Here is a 20627-nt window from a genome sequence, read left to right as displayed (position 1 = left end):
CACTTGTGTGACTTGAGCAGCATGCACGCATGCACTGGTCCACCACTTGTGCGGCCCTGTTGTGAATAGGCTATAGAGTGTGGTAGTGGGCCGTGGCCTGGGGGTTGGGGATCCCTGTTTTATGCCGTTACAACTAGAATGATCACAAACTCTCATTAATTTATGCTGATCAATGACCCAAATAAAGATGAATGAATATCCCAAGCTTGAGAAATTAGCATTTTAAACCACATATTTTTAACGTTTAGGACCATCACATTTTAAAAGGAAGATAGTAAACCTAGATTATTATTTTATGGGAAAATAATTGACATAGGAAAATACTCAGAAGAATGTGGGACTATAACTTCCCACTACATTACAGAAAGCTATCTTTAAAACAAACAAAAGAAAAATATTATTTTTAAAAGTTTTGACAAAGACATCTTTCATGTCTACAACTCAGATGCTCTTTTTTATTATGACAAGGATGAAGGATGTTTTTGCAGTGCAGTTCACATCTATTTTAAATGCTATTTTCTTGACTATGGAGTTGTCCATCAAGAGGATGGCAAAATAATCAAGACAGCAACTTGATCAAAGTCCCATCCCGTACAAGTGAAAAAGGAACAGGCTTAGATTGTGTGGTTACACTGTTAACTTCTTTGATCCCCCACCACCACCTCCCTGGTTTCCTTGCTTATTCACTAAACATTATAATAGGTGGCATAGTTACAGAATTACATCAGCAAAGGAGGTGGGAAAGGTGCCACTATTTGGTGGTTTGTCACTGAATTTCAATGGCATATTCTGGGGTGCATCTGGGTGTAGCTACAAAAAAGGGACAGAGGGACACGGGCAACCTGAGGGCTGTGATATGACCACCTACATATGGACAAAGTTTCAATTGTACTTCTGTTGTATAGGGGAGGAATCTTGCACCAGATATAGGCTATAAGAAAATGAACGAATCCTTGTGTGCCAGAGATTTTTTTTAAATGCACTACATTATGTTTGCAATATAAGAGTATTGATCACCATCTCATTTTGCTTTAATTGTGGTGACAATATTTAGCCAACTTTAAAAAAAAAATGAAATGAAATGCACTAAAATTTTATTAGAGCCCTGAGGTTACTTCAGAGGGAAAACAGTGCCAGCAACCTCTGTTTTAGAGCTTCGGTTGCATTTAATGCATTTTTATCAATAACTCAGCAGTTCATATTACTACAACCCCATTGAAATTTTCATGCTGGGAAATCTAATTCATCCAATACACGAATCCATCACTTACATGCCTCTTTCTCAAATGCTACACAACTTCCAACCCCCTAGATTTGTCTCTAAAACAAAAACAAAAACATGAAGGGGTATTTCGATCAATAATGGAATCCCTCTGATTCTGGTACCAGCTGAATATTTTCTCCAACTTTTGCTTTTGTTCTTCTGGGTTAGAATCCCACCAGGGAGAGGGTTTGTTTTCACTTGCAGCCTCATCAATACCTAAATCCTGGTGAACAAGTGACACTGAGAAGCTGTAATCAATAGCTCCCTCTGCGTTTTTTCTTCTGGTCAAATGGTTCAGCACTACTGACAGGCCTGACACTTAGAACATGATGCTAAATCTTTATCAACAGCCAGCTAGGTGACTGGCAGAACTACACTCAGGGTGGTCATTAACGCTCATGGCAATCTGTGAATAAACTAACTCCTCAATAATGTGTTTGTTTAGAAAAAGGTGAGGGGGAAAAAAAATAACTCCCTGCACACTGTATTGATTGCTTTTGAACAGCATTTAGCAATTTCAGTCTGAGGATGGGAACACAATGTTGAACAACACCGATGCTCTGCTTGTTAGGGGTTTTCAATTTGATACCGAGAAAAATTGACCATCCTATTATACTGGCTGATAAACTGGATGGTTACAGAAAGCTGCCAAACTGTCAGAAACAGATCAGTGAGGCCATAATAGAAACAGCTGAAACATCAAGTCATAACACACAACAGAAATTGCACTTAGCAAAAAATAATGTTTTGGCTTGCTCGTGTCCTATTGCTTTTCCTGCCCCTGCTCTCTAATACAAACGGATACTGTAATATGAACCAGCGTGAATTCCGGTTTATGGCTAGCCACCTAAGGAATTAATGCACAAGTAGGTTTATGTGCCTAGCACATTCCAAATCAATGCTTCATACTCTTCCCCTAACTGCACAATTACTCCATTCAGCCTAGAATGTTTGGAACATTTTGAGTGAACAACACACTTCACTTATACTAGATCAATGTTTGTGTCAGGTTTTTAGCATGAACGATAACGTAAGTATGTAAAATTGGGGAGGGAGGGAAATTATACGCAGCACCTTTGCCAGCAGACTGTTAAAGATACCTCATTTAAGTCACAGAAGAGTCGTTTATGATGGTCTTGGTCTAATCAGCCCAACATTTCTCAATCCCCAAAGGCCCAGATGATTTCTTTTTGATCCTCCTATAGTATTCTAATGAGATTTTTAATTGAACTTTATGGGTTCCCTTTGAGGACAGCAGCCCTCACCATTAATCTAAACTGCTGTAAACTATTTGAAGGGGTTTTTTCCCTGCAAAAAGGTGAGCCATCTCCACCATGTCCTTGGCATAATTTAAAGCAAAGATGTTGCATTTCTCAGCTGCTGCCGGCACTTTTTCTACTTTCTCATAAAGTTGAAGGTCAGTGTATGAATTATGCGAATTAACCCAACTACAAAAGGAGACCTGTAGAATATACACTCCGGAAATTAAGTAGGCAGGATCTGCACGAGTAAAGCTCCACACAGCTTTTATTTTAGGAAAGCGTATTAGGAGTGGTTGAACTGAAGAACCTTTTTAAAAAAAATTATAATATTGACAATTCGGGATCTCAGTAAAACACGATTTTAATTATTTAATACACAATTTAATTTAGCAAATTAAATCATACTTGGGCAACATTGGCAAAAATTGTAAATACAGCCATTTGATAGATGCTAGCTGCCGTGCATTTTGTGAATGCAGCCAGATGATGTACAAAAAGCAATGTATAGATTTGCTGAAAATAACTGTTCAAGATTAATGAACTGATTCAGCAATTTTATGTGAGTGATGCGGCTTTGGTGAATAGAGATATCTCACATAGCATTCCTTTAACTGCACATTCTGAGGACATTCAGAAACATCACCTCTAAAATGTCAACTCAAGGAAGAGCTTCATACATGCCCCTACTTAATGAAAATAATTGCATTAATATTTTAAAAGCTGTTTCTGGTAGAGATGTTAAGGTCCAACACAAATCCACACTAACAAGTGCAAATATTTCTATTCACTTTCCTTTAATACACGCACCAAGGTTATGGTAAGTTTAGTTAAGGGACTGTCAGCTATATAACCATGCTTTGGAGAAATCATGTAATCATGTGTTTAATATGGATTAGATTCAACGCTTGCTCCTGCCAATCTAGCAAAGCAGGAAAAGGGACATATGCTATATTCCTATGGAGTCCCAATTCTATGGAGCAGTTTTTTTGAGTCACAGAACACAAGGAGAAAAGATAATTAATAAACTTCCTTAACCTTATACCCACCACCATCCCATTATTCCTCTTGGATAGAAGATATCCTTCCATTTGCAGGAATGTTTCTGGATCAAACCCCGTTTGCTTTTAAATTAGTTTTTTTTAAAAAAAAAAGGAATATTCAAAGTCTAGAACTGAGATCTGGTATAGTAAATAGATTCCAGCATAACAGATTAAATTTGTTTGGAATTATGGCTGCCTTTTCTGTAAGGAAGTGATGAATGTTGGATATCAATGACCCATTAGCTGTACACAATTCAAAAGACTGTAAAGCTCAGTAGCTGAGCTACTTAGACTACTTTCCAGATAAAGTATAGCAACAGTAGAACATGAAATGCCCTCTTTTGTCTGTTCACCAATACCGACTGGCATTGTACCGGTACTTAGATAACTTCACATTTAACTGCATAGGCCACTGTCATAAATGCCAATAAATTCTCATACTAAAATGAGATTTAAGAATTACAGAATAGGCAATATCAAAAGTATGCCACTAATGGGGACTGTCAGACTGGCCAGTTTACTCCCTAGAAAAGAATGACCCTTGATACCCTAGGTGTTAAAGAAAAGCTATTTCTACTAGAGATCTGAGTGCAGTGGAGAGAGGCAAGTTCTGAAGAAAAAAAACATGCAAAAATCATATATTGAAAGCAATCCCCAATGTCCAAAATCCTTCTCCCCCCATGGGAGTAGCCCAATCAAGTTCTGTTCCAATGTTTTGGGAACATGGCACCTGAGGCGCCACTGTAAATTCTTTTCCCAGGAGCAGGGTCCTTGAAGGAAGGAAGATAGATGGCTCAGTTTGGCACCCCTGGTGTTAGTGTCCATACCCCCCAATTTCCCACAGCATTCTTTCACACCTCCAGAACTATCCCCCTCCCCCCCAGTTATGACAGTTGCTAGCGAGCTTCAAAGAAAGCGAAGATGGGCAGCTGACAGGACAATATAGCTGAAGTCTTTTAGAAAGGTTCCCCTGAACTTGCAAACTAAAACACTACACTTGATACCAGTGGTGAAATTCAAATTCTTTACTACCAGTTCTGTGAGCGTGGCAGAGGAAAGATACAGCAAAATCTCTATTCCCACCCCACTCCAGGGGAAGGATAGTGCAAAATTCCCATTCCTTTCCCATTCCTGGGGGAAGGATATTGCAAAATCTCCATTCCCACCCCACTCTGGGGCCAGCCAGAGGTGGTATTTGTCAGTTCTCCAAACTACTCAAAATTTCTGCTACCGGTTCTCCAGAACCTGCTGAATTTCATCCCTGCTTGATACCACCTAAATTGGTGAAGCTTATCCACTTTTAGGGTGTCTTGCCACCAGAAAACAGACTCTGTATCTTGATTCAAGGGGCAAATGAAACTGGAACACACCTGGCTTTCAATATCCAGAACCTGATCTTATTTGGAACCCAAATGAAATGTCTTCCTTTTAGAATCCAGAGGCTATTTTTCCCTTTTGCTCCATAGGAACTCACAGACCCAGACATATTTTTAGGTGATTAAAAAAAGTGATCCTTCCAAACCTTTACAGTCCTGCTCATAAAGAAAACAGTTCCTTCCATAAAATATTGCTCCTGTATTTTTTTTTAAAGGAAAGGAAAAGAAAAATAATAAAAAGAAAATGAGACACATCCATAGGATTTGATGCATTAAAATAAATGCATGGCTCCCATTTCAAATAAATGATGGGGAAATAAATCATATTAAACTGGTTTATGCATTAATGCTGATTAAAAACACTTACTGACCTTATTACTCATAGCAGAGTAGTTTTCGCAGCAGATATATTTAATCTAATGACATTTAGCCCACAAAGCTTTCCATCTCAACCCACCAACTTCCATCAAGTTGATTTCAACGTTGACATGGACTTACAGGATTTCTTCTCATCGCTCCACCCACTGCTCTGGCTGCTTTGCTGTGGCCTGCCAGGGTCGCTAATTGCTTGTAAGAAACTGCCTCTCCAAATTTCACATCTCTCAGCAGGGTCCACAACACGTCTCTGGTGAAGGAAGCTGGAAGGCAAGCAGAGGAAACAAAAATGAAGAAGTCACACACGGCGACAGGGACATTACTTGCTTTTTTTTTTAAAGTGGCATTTAGATCTGGAAGACCAAGTTGCTTGGCCAAAATTGCAGGTACCTTTGTCCCTTCCTACTTGAGCATTTCCCCCAGTGCCCGCAAGAAGGGTGGTGTATAAACCTTGACACAGGTATGGAAGAGGGTGTAATTTGGGAGCTCTGTGGCTGCTAGTAAAGAGAGAAGTGCAACAGCTGAAAGACCGAAGGGGGTTCCGTGGAACGGCCGAACCTCCGGAGAGGAGGAGAAAGGGAAAGAAATGCAGATGTCCAGCAAAGCATAGCACAGTATGGGAAAGTGTAGGAGTTCTTATATGCTGGATGTAACAGAGGGGAAAAAAGAAGAAAAAAATCCCAGGAAGAAGAAAAAGATACAGGACAAATTTTGTAAGAAGGAAACATTGATGAATAATATCAACAGTAGAGAGCACTAATTATAATAAGTATAATCTTTATTGTCATTGTATATTTAAATACAAAGAAATTGGTTGTATAGTATAGTGATCCTCGATTTACAATCATTTGTTTAGCGACCGTTCAAAGTTACAATGGCACCGAAAAAGGTGACATATAACCGGTTCTTACGACTTTTGCAGCAGCCCTCTGGTTTCATGATCAAAATACAGATGCTTGGCAGCTGGCATGTATTTACGATGGTTGAGGGGTCATGGAATCGCCATGTGTGTGACCTTCCTAGCCGGTGTCCAAAAAGCAAAGTCAATGGGAGTAGCTGGATTTACTTAAGAACTGTAGGATTCATTTAACAACTGCTGTGATGCAATTAACAACATGGCAATAAAAGGGTCAAAATAGTGGACATGATTCACTTATCAACTGCTGTGCTTACCAATGGAAATTTTGGTCCCAATTGTGATCATATGTTGAGGACTATCTGTATATAGCTGTGATGGTGAACCTATGGCACGTGTGCCACAGGCGGCACGAGGTGTCATTTCTTAGGGCACATGAGGCTTGCCCTGTGAAGTCTACCACTCCGGAAGGCAAAAAACAACCCAACGCGCAAACCAGAAGTTTGGGAACGGACTTCCGGTTTGTGCATTGGGCCGGTTTTCTCCATTTTCAGCACGCAAACCGGAGGTCCACTCCTGAATGTATGGGTTGCCCGTAAGGCCATTTTTCTCCCTCTGGAGGGCAAAAATAGCCCAACAGGCAAACCGGAAGTAGGGAAATGGGCTCTTTCCATCCTCCGGAGGGCCTTTGGAGGTGCGGGGGAGGCTGTTTTCACCCTCCCAAGACTCCGAGAAAGCCTCTGGAGCCTGGGGAGGGCAAAAAATGGGTCCACCGTGCCATGGCGCACCAAACATGGAGGGAGGGGATCATTTCCATATGCGTGGAGGTCGTGCACATGCGCGGGGGAAGGGCACATAGAATTATGGGTGTGGGCATGTGTGCACACGCCCCCCCGTTTCCCCCGCTTTTGGCACATGATGGCAAAAAGGTCAACCATCACTGGTATATAGTATAGAGGAAACACAGTAATATTATAGTATAGAGCAGGGCTTGTCAACCTTGGGAACTTTAAGATGTGTAGATTTCAACTTCCAGAGTTTTTCAGCCAGCAAAGTGAAATTCTGGGAGTTGAAGTCCACCCATCTTAAAGTTGCTGAGGTTGAAAAATGCTTTCCTATCCTACCAGATGTGCTGAGTCAGTCTATTGTCAGTGGGTGACACAGTGGGGGAAGTACAGTCAAATATTTACTGCTGCTGGAAGTTTGCTGGAATTCTTGGAGTTGAAATCCACACATCTTAAAACTGCCAAGATTGAAAAACATTGTATAGTAAAGAGGAAACATTTTAATAGTAATAGAACAGTATATAGAATGTAGATAATAATAGGTGGGTACACAAACACATTTGTAAGTCTTACATATCACATTTATAAAATACTCTTGTTTTGTAAAACAAAAAGTTTTCTGCAAAACTTATAGGGAGATATAAAGTGCTTTTGTATCTCTTGAGTCTGTGGCTATGGTCTAAAAAATAAATAAAACTCATGACATATGCACATCAACATTTTTTTTTGAATTAGCACAGCAATCAGTTCTATGATTGTGTTCCATATTTAAATTGAGCAACTGATCACTATTACAAAACCATTCAGAGCTTTGATTTTCCTATATTTTTAATTTCCAGTACAATTATCCTGTTAACTCATACAATAGGCTTTCCCGTTCAATGGCAAGTTAAATAGGCATACAGTCAAATTTAAAAAGAAAAGAAAAGAAAAGAAAAGAAAAAGGAGAATAATAATGGGCAGGACTTGCTTTATAATGCTTTTCTATTTCCAATTTTCAAACTTAAGCTGAGCAAGAAGAAAGCTAGCAGGCTGGATTATTGTATGCCCCCCAGCCACCAATTCACATGTTAGATATGAGAAAATGCAGTGGTGTCTCCCAATATATATTGCATATTTGAGTGGGTAATTCTCATTGGAAGGAAAACACTCATTCATTTGCTGCCTAGTTACTCTTGATTTTCATATTGTTGTTAATAAGGCATGAAAAGAAGCAATCTTTGCAGATTGCCGCAGAATGAGACATTCATCTGTGGCAATGGAAAAATTGCCTGTTGGTGACCAGGCATGATCTGATTATAGAAAGAAGGGAATATTATCATTTGTTTGTTTTATTTCCTGTCTTTATTAAATGTATAAGTAACTCAAGTTGGCACACACATAATACTCCTTCTTTCTCCTATTTTTGCCACATCAACAACCCTGACAAGTGAGGTTAGGCTGAGAGTAACCAGACGACAGTTGCCCAGTTGGCTTTCATATCTGTGGAGAGAACTAGATCTCAGAGTTCTCCATCCTGGTTCTAAACAGCACCTTTTACAGGTAGTTCTCGACTTAGGAGAACCATTGAGCCCAAAATTGTTGTTAAGTGATAAAGTTGTTCATTGAGTTTTGCCCCATTTTATGACCCTTCTTGCCACAGATGTTAAGTGAATCACTGCAGCTGTTAAGTTAGTAACACAATAATTAAGTGAATCTGGCTTTGCTTGTCCGAAGTTCGCAAAAGGTGATTCCATAATTGCGGGCCACTGCAACCGTCATAAATATGAGCGAGTTGCCAAGAGTCTAAATTGGAAATTCTGACCATGGAAATTCTGCAACGGTCGTAAGTGTGAAAAACAGTCATATGTCACTTTTTCAGTGCTGTTATAACTTTGAGGAATCACTAAACGAACTGTTGTAAGTTGAAGGCTGCCTGTATTGTGTAACCATAGCTTAGAACCAGAGGTGGGTAGTGGCGGCGGCGGGAGGTTCTGCCCACCCCCATGCTTCTGTGCAGAAGCATCGCACATGCGCGAGTAAACCAGTAGTAAAATTAATTGAAACCCACCACTACTTAGAACTCTACAACCGATCTGCACCTGATTCTTGATATAGGACAGTGATGGCGAACCTATGGCATGTGTGCCACAGGTGGCACACGGAGCCATTTGTCAGGGCATGCGAGGCGCTGCCCTGTCAACTGGTCAGCGCGCATGCGCACACTGGCCAGCTGAGTTCACCCTTTTTTAAAGCCATTTTTTGCCCTCCCCAGGCTCCAGAGGCCTGGGGAGGGTGAAAAGAGCCCTCCCCGGAGGCCCTCCGGAGGCTTCATGAGCTTCCCTGATGCCTTCGGAGCGCTCAAAATGACCCTCCGAGCAAACCGGAAGTCACTTCCTGTTTGCTCGGAGGATCGTTTTGAGCGCTCCGAAGGCTTCAGGGACCGTCCGGAGGCTTCCCTGATGCCTCCAGAGGGCGTCCTGGGGGGAGGCTGTTTTCGCCCTCTCCAGGCTCCTATAAAGCCTCTGGAGCCTGGGGAGGGCGAAAAAAGCATGTAAAAATGGGGGGGGGGGTCGCGCTTGTAGTGGGCGCATGTGCACTGGGGGGTCGTGCATTGCATTATGGGTGCGGCACGCCCATACACGACCCCCCTGCACTCCTCCCACTTATGGCACGCGAGCCACAAAAGGTTTGCCATCGCTGATATAGGAGACAGAGGCGGGGGGTTAGATATTAACAGGAGTTGTGTAAGATTGGATTTCTTGGAAGGGTTTTCTCATTCAGCTGCTGTATATTTTAAGTCTCCAAGTGAGTATGCTGCAGAGAAAAGACTTCTGTGATTATTTTTGCCCAGAATTATTTATTTAATAGATTTGTAGGTCATTGTATATTCCTGGAAGCTTGCAACTGTAAAAGATAGTCCAGAGAATTAAAACAACCGCAGTCAGGCAGAAGAGAATCACAAATTGCAACAACCTATTAATCCCCAAACACTCTCCACAAGAGCTGCATTTTCACCATCTTTTGGAAGGTTATCATAGAAGGGACGCTGGGATTCCCAAATGAAGGAATGCTGTAATCTACTTACTGATCTTCTCAGCAAAGGAGGAATCTTTATTTATTTATTTAATGCTTTTTGTAGCCCGTAGAAATCCATACGGGCTCCAGACAGTGTACATGGTTTGAAATATAATACAAAAAAAAAAAAAAAAACCACCTACCCCAACACAGCAATTTACAATATAAAATTCCTTTATGGTGGTCACACAAACAAAGCAATGGATTCAAAGCTTGTTGGAATTGTATCTGCTAAGCAAGAATTGTGCTATTTATGCTTTGACACATAGAAAAGCATTCTATGGAGGAGTAGATTGAGGATTTTAAATCTGCAATAAACCATAAATTGCTGTTCCATAATTTATTCCTATCTTCTTCTCATTTGCTGCCCCAAATCTCTTTAAACTTTCTACACGGAGTCCATAACAATTGGTTTAACAACAGTTCGAAGCTACGATGGTGCTGAAAAAAGAAATGACCTGTCCTCAAAGCTATGATTGCTGTACCATCCCTACTACGGTCAAGTGATTGCAATTCAAGCACTGGCAATCAGCTTCATTACCAATGGTTGCAATGTCTTGGAGTCCCATGGCCATGATTTGCAATCTTGTCAGCTGGCTGCCGATAAACAAAGTCAAAGGGGGAAGCTGGATTCACTTAATGACCATGTAATTCACTTAACAGACATGTGATTCACTGAACAACTGTAGTAAAATTGGGTCTGATCATGTAATGACTTGCTTAGTGATTTCATCACTTAGCGAAATTCCAGTACCATTACAACCAATTGTGGTTGCAGGTCAAGGATTTTTTGTAAATTAAGATGATAGGTAGGTAAAAATTCAGGCTGAATAATAGCGCTATTTCCCCCAGAAAACTTCAAATGAAATTTTTGGGGCAGAAAAAAAAACCCTTTAATGTGCTGGTAATTAAATTGAAAAATTAGTTATATTATATTTCCTCCAGAAAAGTATTCTTTGTTGTTAAATAAATCCACATATATTTATTAGTTTTAAATAATAACAACTTCTTAAACAAATAGCGTAATACTTACCGGTGGGAAAAAAATATCCATTTAGCCTTTATGATAACGTTAAGTAAATTAAATATCAGCATAATCCAGGTGATACTAGGAAAGGGTCATCAAAGAAATTAACTTTGTTGTTCATTAATTTACATGGATTAAAAAGGGCAGAGAGATAGCAAATCTGCTCTAGTTCTTTTATGATATAATTTCAAACTGTACACCATTTGTGGCGCTAGGGTGATTTTGGGGTTAATCAGACTGATTTGTCCTTTTAATTGCTTTCTATTCAAAGAAAATTCATTAGATAATGTTCTCTTCAAAATTCATGAATCAATTTAACTGAAGAAACCATATTAACAGCTTTGGGTTCATTAGCACACAGAGTTGTGTTACGAGCTGATTGCTAGGAGAGTTTCCTTAGGCAGTAAGATATTGTTGACTGTATTTTTTTTATTTTATTTTAAAGAAAGGCCTATTTAAAATGCAACTCTTTATGGTTAGAATGGATTTCTCCAATTCCATTCTACGGCTCTTCCCCGACTTAGCTATGGACTATGTCTGCTGTTTTTAAAGGATGGATTTTGATGGTTTATTTTAGAAATGGATTTGTTACCAGACTGCTCTCTGACTTACTCTTTCTAGTTTTTGTATTTGGTATATAAGCCTAAGATCTTGGCATCCTTCATACTGCCTTCTCTCTCACTTGGTCCTTGCAGCCTTCTTAAACAATGATGATTCTTCCTATACAGCAAAGCTAAGTGGACACTACAGTAGCACACTTTATAACAGCTGTTAACATAACAACAATAGTCTCAGGTGGAAAGTTTTTGTAATAGAACTAAATAACCAGTAATCCATATACTACTAAAACTCTTTCAATTGGGCAAAATTGGGAAGTATAAGCAACAATCACTGAACCAAAGTAATTGAAATGGGCTAATTTACAGAATGCCAAATCTGTAATTCCCATAATTCTCAGTTATGTTCATGCTGACTGAGAAGAAACAAGGCTGGAAAATTTATGGGAGATAGTCCGAATTAATATTTTCATTATACTATTGTATATTATTAGAAATATCCAAATGTTTGGGACTTTTAGGAAAACAATTTAAAAAAACTGAACAATCAGCAATATAATACTGTACATATACATTTATGGTTTAGCCTAGTCTTAGGTTGAAATCTAGCTGTCAATTTTTAAAAATGACTCTAAAAAATGGGAGAATGCAAGAATGGTGTATTGCCAATACATAAATATTTTAAGGATCACTAGATTCACCTTCTGATCAGACTCTCAGACTGTTTGAAATGATGTAATTTAACCCCCTAACAAATTCAGGAATAGCAATACCTATAGCACTTAGATTTACATGCCACTTCATAGTGCTTTACATCCCTCTCTAAGAGGATAACAGAGTCAGCATTTTGCCCCAACAATCTGGGTCCTCATTTTACTGACTTCGGAAGAATGGAAGGCTGAGTCAACCTTGAGCCTGTGAGAATCGAACTGCTGTCAGTCAGCAATATTAGTCTGCAATACTGCTTCTAACCAGTTTTCTCTAGTTTTCCTACCTGTGGTATCACAAAACTCGGTATGATATGGCCATTTTTTCTGGTGGAAGTAGTTCCCACTGCTTTTCCATCTTTAACTACAATTTCCCGGTAAGAATCACATCTAGGAGACACAATGCCCTTTTACGTATGTTAAAAATATGCCTTCGCTTAAGTTTCATTGGAATTTTAGAAAACACGGAGGCTATAGAAAGCAAGAGTAATGATTTTACAACAAAAAAGATAATTTGTGCCTCAGCTATTCCACATCAAAAGCAAATATAAAACCTGTCCTATATTTCACTAGCGACAATTGCACCTATATTTTTGTCCTCTGCTGTTTATTTGAAAACATTCTCTTTTCCATCACTTTGAATGAACACTCATAAAAAGAGAGGATTTTTTTTCTTTACACAGAAACAAAAATGGGAACAGTATGCATATTTCTCACCATTCATTTCATTTTCAGAAAGGGGTAGGCTGAAGCTTGATCATCTTCAAGAGAGGCAACCAAATAGATCAAAGGCTTAGAAAGCGCAAATACTTGACAGTATTACTATTTCCTTGTATACAGTGCTACCCCAAGATTAAAACAAAAACAAAAACGGAAAGATCACAAAGAAAGAATATACTCAAGGAAGAGCTAAATGCAAGTCTGATCTATTTTAAGCAGGTTTAATATGTGGAACATGCTGTGTTGGGAAATTCTGAAAACAGAACAGTGGGAGCTCATGTAGAGTTAATAAGCAGTTGCCATTCCATAATAAGAGCCTGCCTCACTGGAACAGTAGTTTCTGTAGAGAACTTCAACGGGAGCAAAATTTGACTCTGTCACTAAAGTCTAATGTATCTTATTCTAAACATTTTTACAAGCTTTAAAGATTGGTATTAGACTCCTATGATCAGATATCCAAACAATAATTCTTCCAGGATTAAATTATTTGCCTTGTGACATACAGTAGAGCACTACAAGGCAAAGAAACATTTCAGTATAGTAGTTCATCCCAGCTTGGAGTAAGATCCCCTATTCTAATGTCTTTTGGACATGAAGTGAACTTTTCTTATATTTTCAGAGCTTTAACTTTATGTTTTTATTTATTTATTTGCTTTATAGATCGAATTTGGAAACTACCCATCTCACTCATAGAGCGGATCTGGGCAGTGTTCAATTAAAACATAAAACCCATATAAATATTATAGTCCAATAGGAGTTAAAACACGAGTAAAATAATTAAAGTTAAAAAGATGGGGGAGTGAGCCTTCAAGGCCCTTGGAGGGCTTTTTGATACCATTATTGCTTTATTGCACAATTGTAGCCCTCTGATCTGTTTTAACTGTTTCAACAAAATAAAGTAGATTTTTTTAAAAAAAAAAGATATTTTCATAAATGATGTCTTACTAATGACTTGAGGCAACACTTAAAAACATGCTTACTTGGTAGAAACTCAGCTAAGCTTATTTCTGAGTGCATATGCAGAAAATTGAGAATGAGATCCAAATCTTTTTTTCGTTCTCCATCATGTCTTATTCAGTTGTTTTTGCTTAACACCCCCTTCTCCCCAAATCCTAGCACAACACACACACAAACACTATTGTAACATAGAATTGCTGCAAAAACTAGCATTTTCTAAAACAATTATTATAAAGAAAAGTGAGAAACTTACTATATAAAAGAATGGCCAATTTTGACTACACAGCATAATTTCTTTAGACAAGGAAGGTAGTCCTCAATTTACAACAGTTTGTTGTAGTTACAAGAGCACTGAAAAAAGTGACTTACGATCGTTTTTCACACTTACAACTGGGCAGGATTCCCGTGATCAAAATTCTTGGCAACTGATTCATATTTATAATGGTTACAGTGTAATGTAATTATCTTTTGTGGCTTTCCAACAAGCAAAGTCAATGGGGAAGCCAGATTCACTTAACAACAGTGTTACTAACTTAACAACGGTGTGGTGATTCCCTTAACGACTGTGACAAGAATGGGGCAAAACTCACTTAACGACTGTCTTGCTTAGCATTAGAAGTTTTGGGCTCAATTGTGGTTGTAAGTTGTTGACTGCCTGTAGTTGTCAAATACATACAGGTAGTCCTCAACTAATAACAGTTCATTTAGTGACCGTTCAAAGTTATAACGGCACTGAAAAAGGGACATTTTTCACACTTACAACCGTTGCAGCATCCCCAGGTTACATGATTAAAATTCAGATGCTTGGCAACTGGTTCATACTTATGACGGTTGCAGTGTCCTAGGGTCATGTGTTCCCCTTTTGTGACCTTCTGATAAGCAAGGTCAATGGGGAAAGCAGATTCACTTAACAACCAGGTTTACTAACTTAGCAAATGCAATGATTCACTTAACAACTGTGGCAAGAAAAGTAACAAAATGGGGCAAACTCGCTTAACAAATGTTTTACTTAGCAACATAAATTTTGGGCTCAATTGTGGTTGTAATCTGAGGACTATCTGTAGTTCACATGAAATAGTTGAATCAGATCCACATACCCATCATTTCTTTTTCATTTACATGACGGCTCAAAATAATACTATAAGTTTCAGTCCTATGCAGATCATTTTATAAGTGATATCTGAAACATTAATTTTACCTTGTAGGCACAAATGCATTAATTAGCTTAAAGCAAGCAGCTAGATATTATGTCAAATGGTTTTATTACTAAATTGTCTGCTTGCGTCTATAAATATAATCTGTTCCAAATGACATGAACCGTTATCAGTTCTCCATGTGACCTCAAGATTTGGATGTTGATAAATACACTGGAAAAATCATGTCTTGACACTCACATTTCTCACTTATAACACCTTCTAGTATTCTAAGCCTGGAAACACAGGTCTCTTCTTTAATAAGAATAAAAAGTGATCTAATGAGGAAAAAGGATTAATTATACATAATTCAAAATAAGTGACCCCGTAAATACATAAAGCTGAAAAGAAATAATCATCTAGTTTCTTCAATTCTGCCAAAGGATTGATGTGTGGATCTGTTTTATCCATTATAGCTACGCTGGGATATTTTCATTGTTTAGACTATTGAGCTACCAGAGAGATGCAAGTTTAGATCCACTCTTAGCCATATTTTAGCAAAGATAAAATGGTGATATCAAAGTAATTATAGTATTCCTTATGGGATGGGGTTATTCTCCTTTTTGAAATATTATGTTTAACCAGTAGTTATCTTTGACAGAATCTGAAGTCAGCTGGATCTGTGGGCCAGTTTATAGAATGATGCAAGCAGCTAATTCATCCTCTTTGTTCCTCGGTGCATCCTACAAGCTACAGCTTGTACGCTTTTAAAAATCAAAATGTGTCTGTTAATCAGCTCATCATTAAAATGTGTGTGTCACTCCAGCAACTATTTTGTGAATGACAGTTATCATAAGAGTAATTGTCGCCATCTACAGATCTTCTACTTATCACTTTTCTCAAATCTTCATGTTCAGAAATTTCACCTCACCTTGAAACCAAAGGTGCGTGTTATCCTAGCTTAGGGTGATACTGTTTGCATTCAAGGTATTCCACAAAAGCTTATATAAAGTGGTTAATGTTTCTCTTAATTTTGTTCACTGCAAAGGACAAATAACAGTTACCTTAATTGCTTTTGCTGCAACATTTTTTTTTTTGCTATATAGACTAAAATGGTTACGTCTCTGAAAGCTGCAAACTGTTTTTTTCCCCTTTTCCCACATTCCCTCCAGGCAGAACACTGGGTCTCAGAACCCACCCTGCAGATAAATTGCCTGTTAAGGAAACATCCCTAGTCATTTTCCTGCCTCTGACAGAAATATCAATTGATCATCCTGGAGCATTAACAAGTCATCAAGCAAATGAAAGACAGTCACTTGGCAGCCATTACACTATTATGTTTGTAGCTGAAAGGCTAGCCCCACACAGAGTAGATTTGGAGAATGCCATGTTGCTTTGTTTATTCTCAGACTTAAAGAAATGGATTCATTGGCATCCAAGATGCTTTTTGAGATGCTACTTGAATCACAGCTATGCAGGTTCCATTGAGCCAAATGGCAGAAGGAGAGATGCAGCATTATCATCACCAAATTTTATTTAGGAAATTTGTAAAGTTTGCCTGGGCCAGTATATATGACAATGTTTTTTAGTGGACTAATTTAGGGAGGATTCAGTCTCTGTGGACTTTGATATCTTAACATAAGAGAATTAATGTAGGTACTAGGAAATTTGTCCATCCATCCATCCATCCATTTTTTTACAATATAGTATATTCTATTTGGATACAAAAAATGAAAACTTGTTTATAGTAGCTCAGTCTACAGTAATGTGGCATTATAAACTTCTGCAGTCCACTGGAAAGGAAAACCACTTCTTGTCTATTTTTCCAAATCTCCCAGAAAAAGGGAGAGATGCACATACCTCTTGACACATTCTTCTGAAGTCTAGTGAGAGAATAGGCTAGTAGATTAAGATATCAGAGCAAGTTGTACAGAGATTCTCTTTGCAGAGTACAGAATTAGCTGCTTCTGGAACAGCATCCTTCATCATCAGATACATAAATAATACATAAAAAACACTCAGGTTAAGTCAAGAAAAGTAAAATAATCTTCCAAACACACTTTCTACTCCACAATAAAGTTACTATTAAAGTAGAATAAAATATGGATTAAAATATAAGAATGAAGACGTGGCATAAAAGGGACAGTTAGAAGCTTGCTTAAAGGGACAGGGAAATGTCATCAGCCTTCAACCACAACATGTTCCAGCAAATGTCCCTATGTCAAAAGTCTAAAACCACAAGGTTCAATTAAAGTTCGTTAATGGCACATAGTCCATACCTGTAACAAAAGGAGAAGTAAGACCCCCATCTCCTTATAAGGCTTTTTCCTCAAGGTAATCACTAAGAAATGAGTTAAGTGTTTCCGTGTTATGCTGTCTTTGAGAATGTATAAGAACATGTGCATCAATAATAAAGGTTGTTCAGAAATTCACAACGTTAGCCATGGGCTAACTTTTCTGAACCTGGCTGCCAAATAAACTTTTCCTGTATCCTGAGAAGTCTAAAGCCTGTCAATTGCTGCAACACTATGGCTAGGACAATGGCAAAAAACAGCTTTATGACTGGAGATTATATGACAGAAGAGATTTTAACATGATGATTTCTTCATTCTGGCAAGCAAAATGGAAGTGGGCAATACGACCACTGCTTTTTCCATCTCGTACATTAGATTTCACAAAGCAGACAGTTGATGGTTCAACGGACATCCTCATTTCACAGTTCTTCTAACACATCACTCTATTACATGCGAGTGAACATGTAATCAACCTCAACATGGTACTTTCCAGATGTTATCACTCAAATCTTATTTAACGAGTACCAAACTAGGAGAAACTAGCTTAGAACCTTGCATACTCAATATACTATACTGATGAATAAACCATGACTACAATCGGCCCACAGCAATCCTGCTACCACTAAAATTGGCAAATTTGACTACACACAATCTTTATAGCTATTAAAACTCAATCTTGGATGTATCTCTATTTTGCCAATACAGCATCGCCCTTTATTTTCCAAAATAAAAAAATTTAGTCTCAGTACTGTATTTTGAATAGACAATACAGCACGATATGTTTGTAATATATGAAACCCCTTCAAAGTGTGTAGAATCTATGGACTCATAATCTGCCAAATGTCCAGATTTTCATGTAGCATTTTATGACCAAGAAAGGCTCTATTTATGTATTAATTCCTTATAGTTACCTAATGGTTAAAATTTCTTCAGTACAGTAACAGTCATGATCACTGGGGCATCTGCTTCCTTTATTCCACAGACCAATGCTAGGGACTGTGAAGGGGTTTAGGACTATTCGCCTCGTACCCTTCCCTGCTCCTTGTTTGCCCCAGGGTTCCGCCCCCAGCCATTAACCCCTACCATTTCTCCTCCACCGAAACGACCCTAGCTGTTTGCCCTGGCAAATGGGCCCCAGCAAGGAGGGAATGCAACAGTTTTCTAGCTTGGACCTAGGCGACTGTGCGGAGAAACAAACCCCGGAGAGGAAACTCGAACACTTTCTCTCTCCCTCTCTCTTTTTTTCTTCCTTCCCTTCCTCCGATTGGCTGGTGGCCAACTGTCTCCTGAGCCCAAAAGCCCAGGGTGAGCAGTATTTTACCTAATGGGCCATGAGGAAGGGTCTGGGACTGAAGAGGCTGGGGCCCATTTGCCAGGATGAACAGCTAGGGTTGTTTCAGCAGAGGAGAAATGGTAGGGGTTAATGGCTGGGGGTGAAACCCTGGGGGTGAACAAGGGGCAGCGAATGGTATGAGGCAAACAGTCCCATTCTGTTATGAAGGGCCAGGCATTCTCTCATGAACTTTTTCCAGATTAGTTTTGCAAACATGGATGATATTTCTACATAAACGGCTGTTTAAAAAAAAAAAAACCTCCAATACTAGACAGCGGACAAATGTTGAGAATCAAGAGGATGCTGAGGATATTTCAATTATAGATATGTAGTCTAATAGAAAATCCTTGCATCATGACTCAGGTGGGAATAAATAAAATAAAACTTCAAATGACAATTTCTTTCAAGCTCCTTCATCCACCAGAGCACATTTTGTTTCTCCTGTCATATGCTAAGATAGAGATGGAAATTATATGAGGCTTCCATAACCTATTTTCTTTTGCATTATTTTCTTTTATTCCTCTTCCCCTTGGCAAGTTTACTTGCCTCCCTAACTCTAGCTGTGTTCCCGCTGCTTCTAACATTGTAGATAAATCTGCCTGGCAATGTATGCTGCAGAGATGCAAGAGTCCATTCTTTTTTTAAAAAAAGCATAAAAACAGTTATTTTCTCTGCTCAAAAGTTACAGAGATGAAATTTGAGTTTAGTGTGAATGTGGATCTCCTACTCTGATCATAATATCATAAAAAAGGATTCATAATATATTACTTGAGAGTTTTAAAACAAATATTACTACTTTTGAGGAAACATTAACAATTTAGACCCATCATCTATTAAGCCATTTTCACTGGGCTAATGACTTTCTCTCAAGGCAGAAGTTACAGAATTGCAGTCTTTTTCTCTAATTTAACCATCATTTAGTTATTTACATAATTTATCTCACACCTGAAATCAATTGGCTTAAATATAGAGTAGAAGGTAAGTCTAAAATTATTTAAAATAGTAAATAGGGGCAAAACCTAAAATTATGTAATAAGGGAAAACCAGGCTGCTCTGTACATTTAATCCTCAGGCCATGTTTTCAGGAAATTCATGAGGCTGTGGGCGACATTGTGGTTCAATGGGAAAGCTTATACCAATGGAGGGATCTGCTATAGAAAATTCCCATCATCAGGAAACCTCATACTGTATAGGAAGAAATACTGAAGAATCTTTTCTCTAAATATATTCCAAGAACAACCGTTTGCAATGACAGTTTGTTTTTCAGTAAGCTCTACAGTATTCATTAAGGACACAATAAGGACAAATCCTGTTTTTCACTCTTCATCACCTGACAGATATCATTTTTCCCATCATTGGATGTTATTAACTATTTCTTTGAGTTCTCATAAGTTCAAACTTCTAACATCTTGGGTCCTTCCAACTGTTTTATAGGTTCCACATTGCATTGACCTATTGGATCAAGCCGAAGGCAACGTGATATCCAAAATATTGGCAAGGTGCCAGGCTGCCTATCATTGCGTATTCTTATTTAAAACGATTCTAATTCAAACCGATTTAATTTTTTTAAAGATAACAATTGTGTAAAAAGCAACCATTTGGCTTGAAATGCTAAGTGCGTTTTTGTCTTCACTCCTATAGAAGCATAATGAATGATTGCAGTATTACTGCTAAGGATGTAACTCAACCTCATTGTTTTCTACATTTCATACATTAAGAAAATTTCAGTTGGCAGATGATATAAAGAGTTAATGTCGCATCTTTTTCATTTCAGGAACACAGAAGTCTAGTTAAGCTAAATTTTATTTTACTCTCATGAATACAAATGTTCTGACAATCTCAGTCTAGTTTTCTGTGTATAAGAATCCCTTAACCAAGGACATA

At 38.4% G+C, this 20627-nt stretch overlaps 1 protein-coding gene across 3 annotated transcripts in view; it reads right to left on the bottom strand.

Moving 5' to 3' along the window:
• The window catches only part of MGMT (O-6-methylguanine-DNA methyltransferase), a 229958-nt gene that overhangs the window by 12153 nt on the left and 197178 nt on the right, over nucleotides 1-20627 (bottom strand). For all 3 annotated transcript variants that reach the window (XM_081954291.1, XM_081954289.1, XM_081954290.1), the window contains exon 6: nucleotides 5441-5580. In XM_081954291.1, the coding sequence (XP_081810417.1) occupies nucleotides 5441-5580 (140 nt within the window). The remainder of the gene's footprint in view (nucleotides 1-5440; nucleotides 5581-20627) is intronic.

Source organism: Natrix helvetica (genome assembly GCF_964273705.1).
Source record: "Natrix helvetica genome assembly, chromosome: 5".
NCBI lineage: Eukaryota > Metazoa > Chordata > Lepidosauria > Squamata > Natricidae > Natrix > Natrix helvetica.
This window is presented reverse-complemented; position numbering and strand designations above follow the sequence as displayed.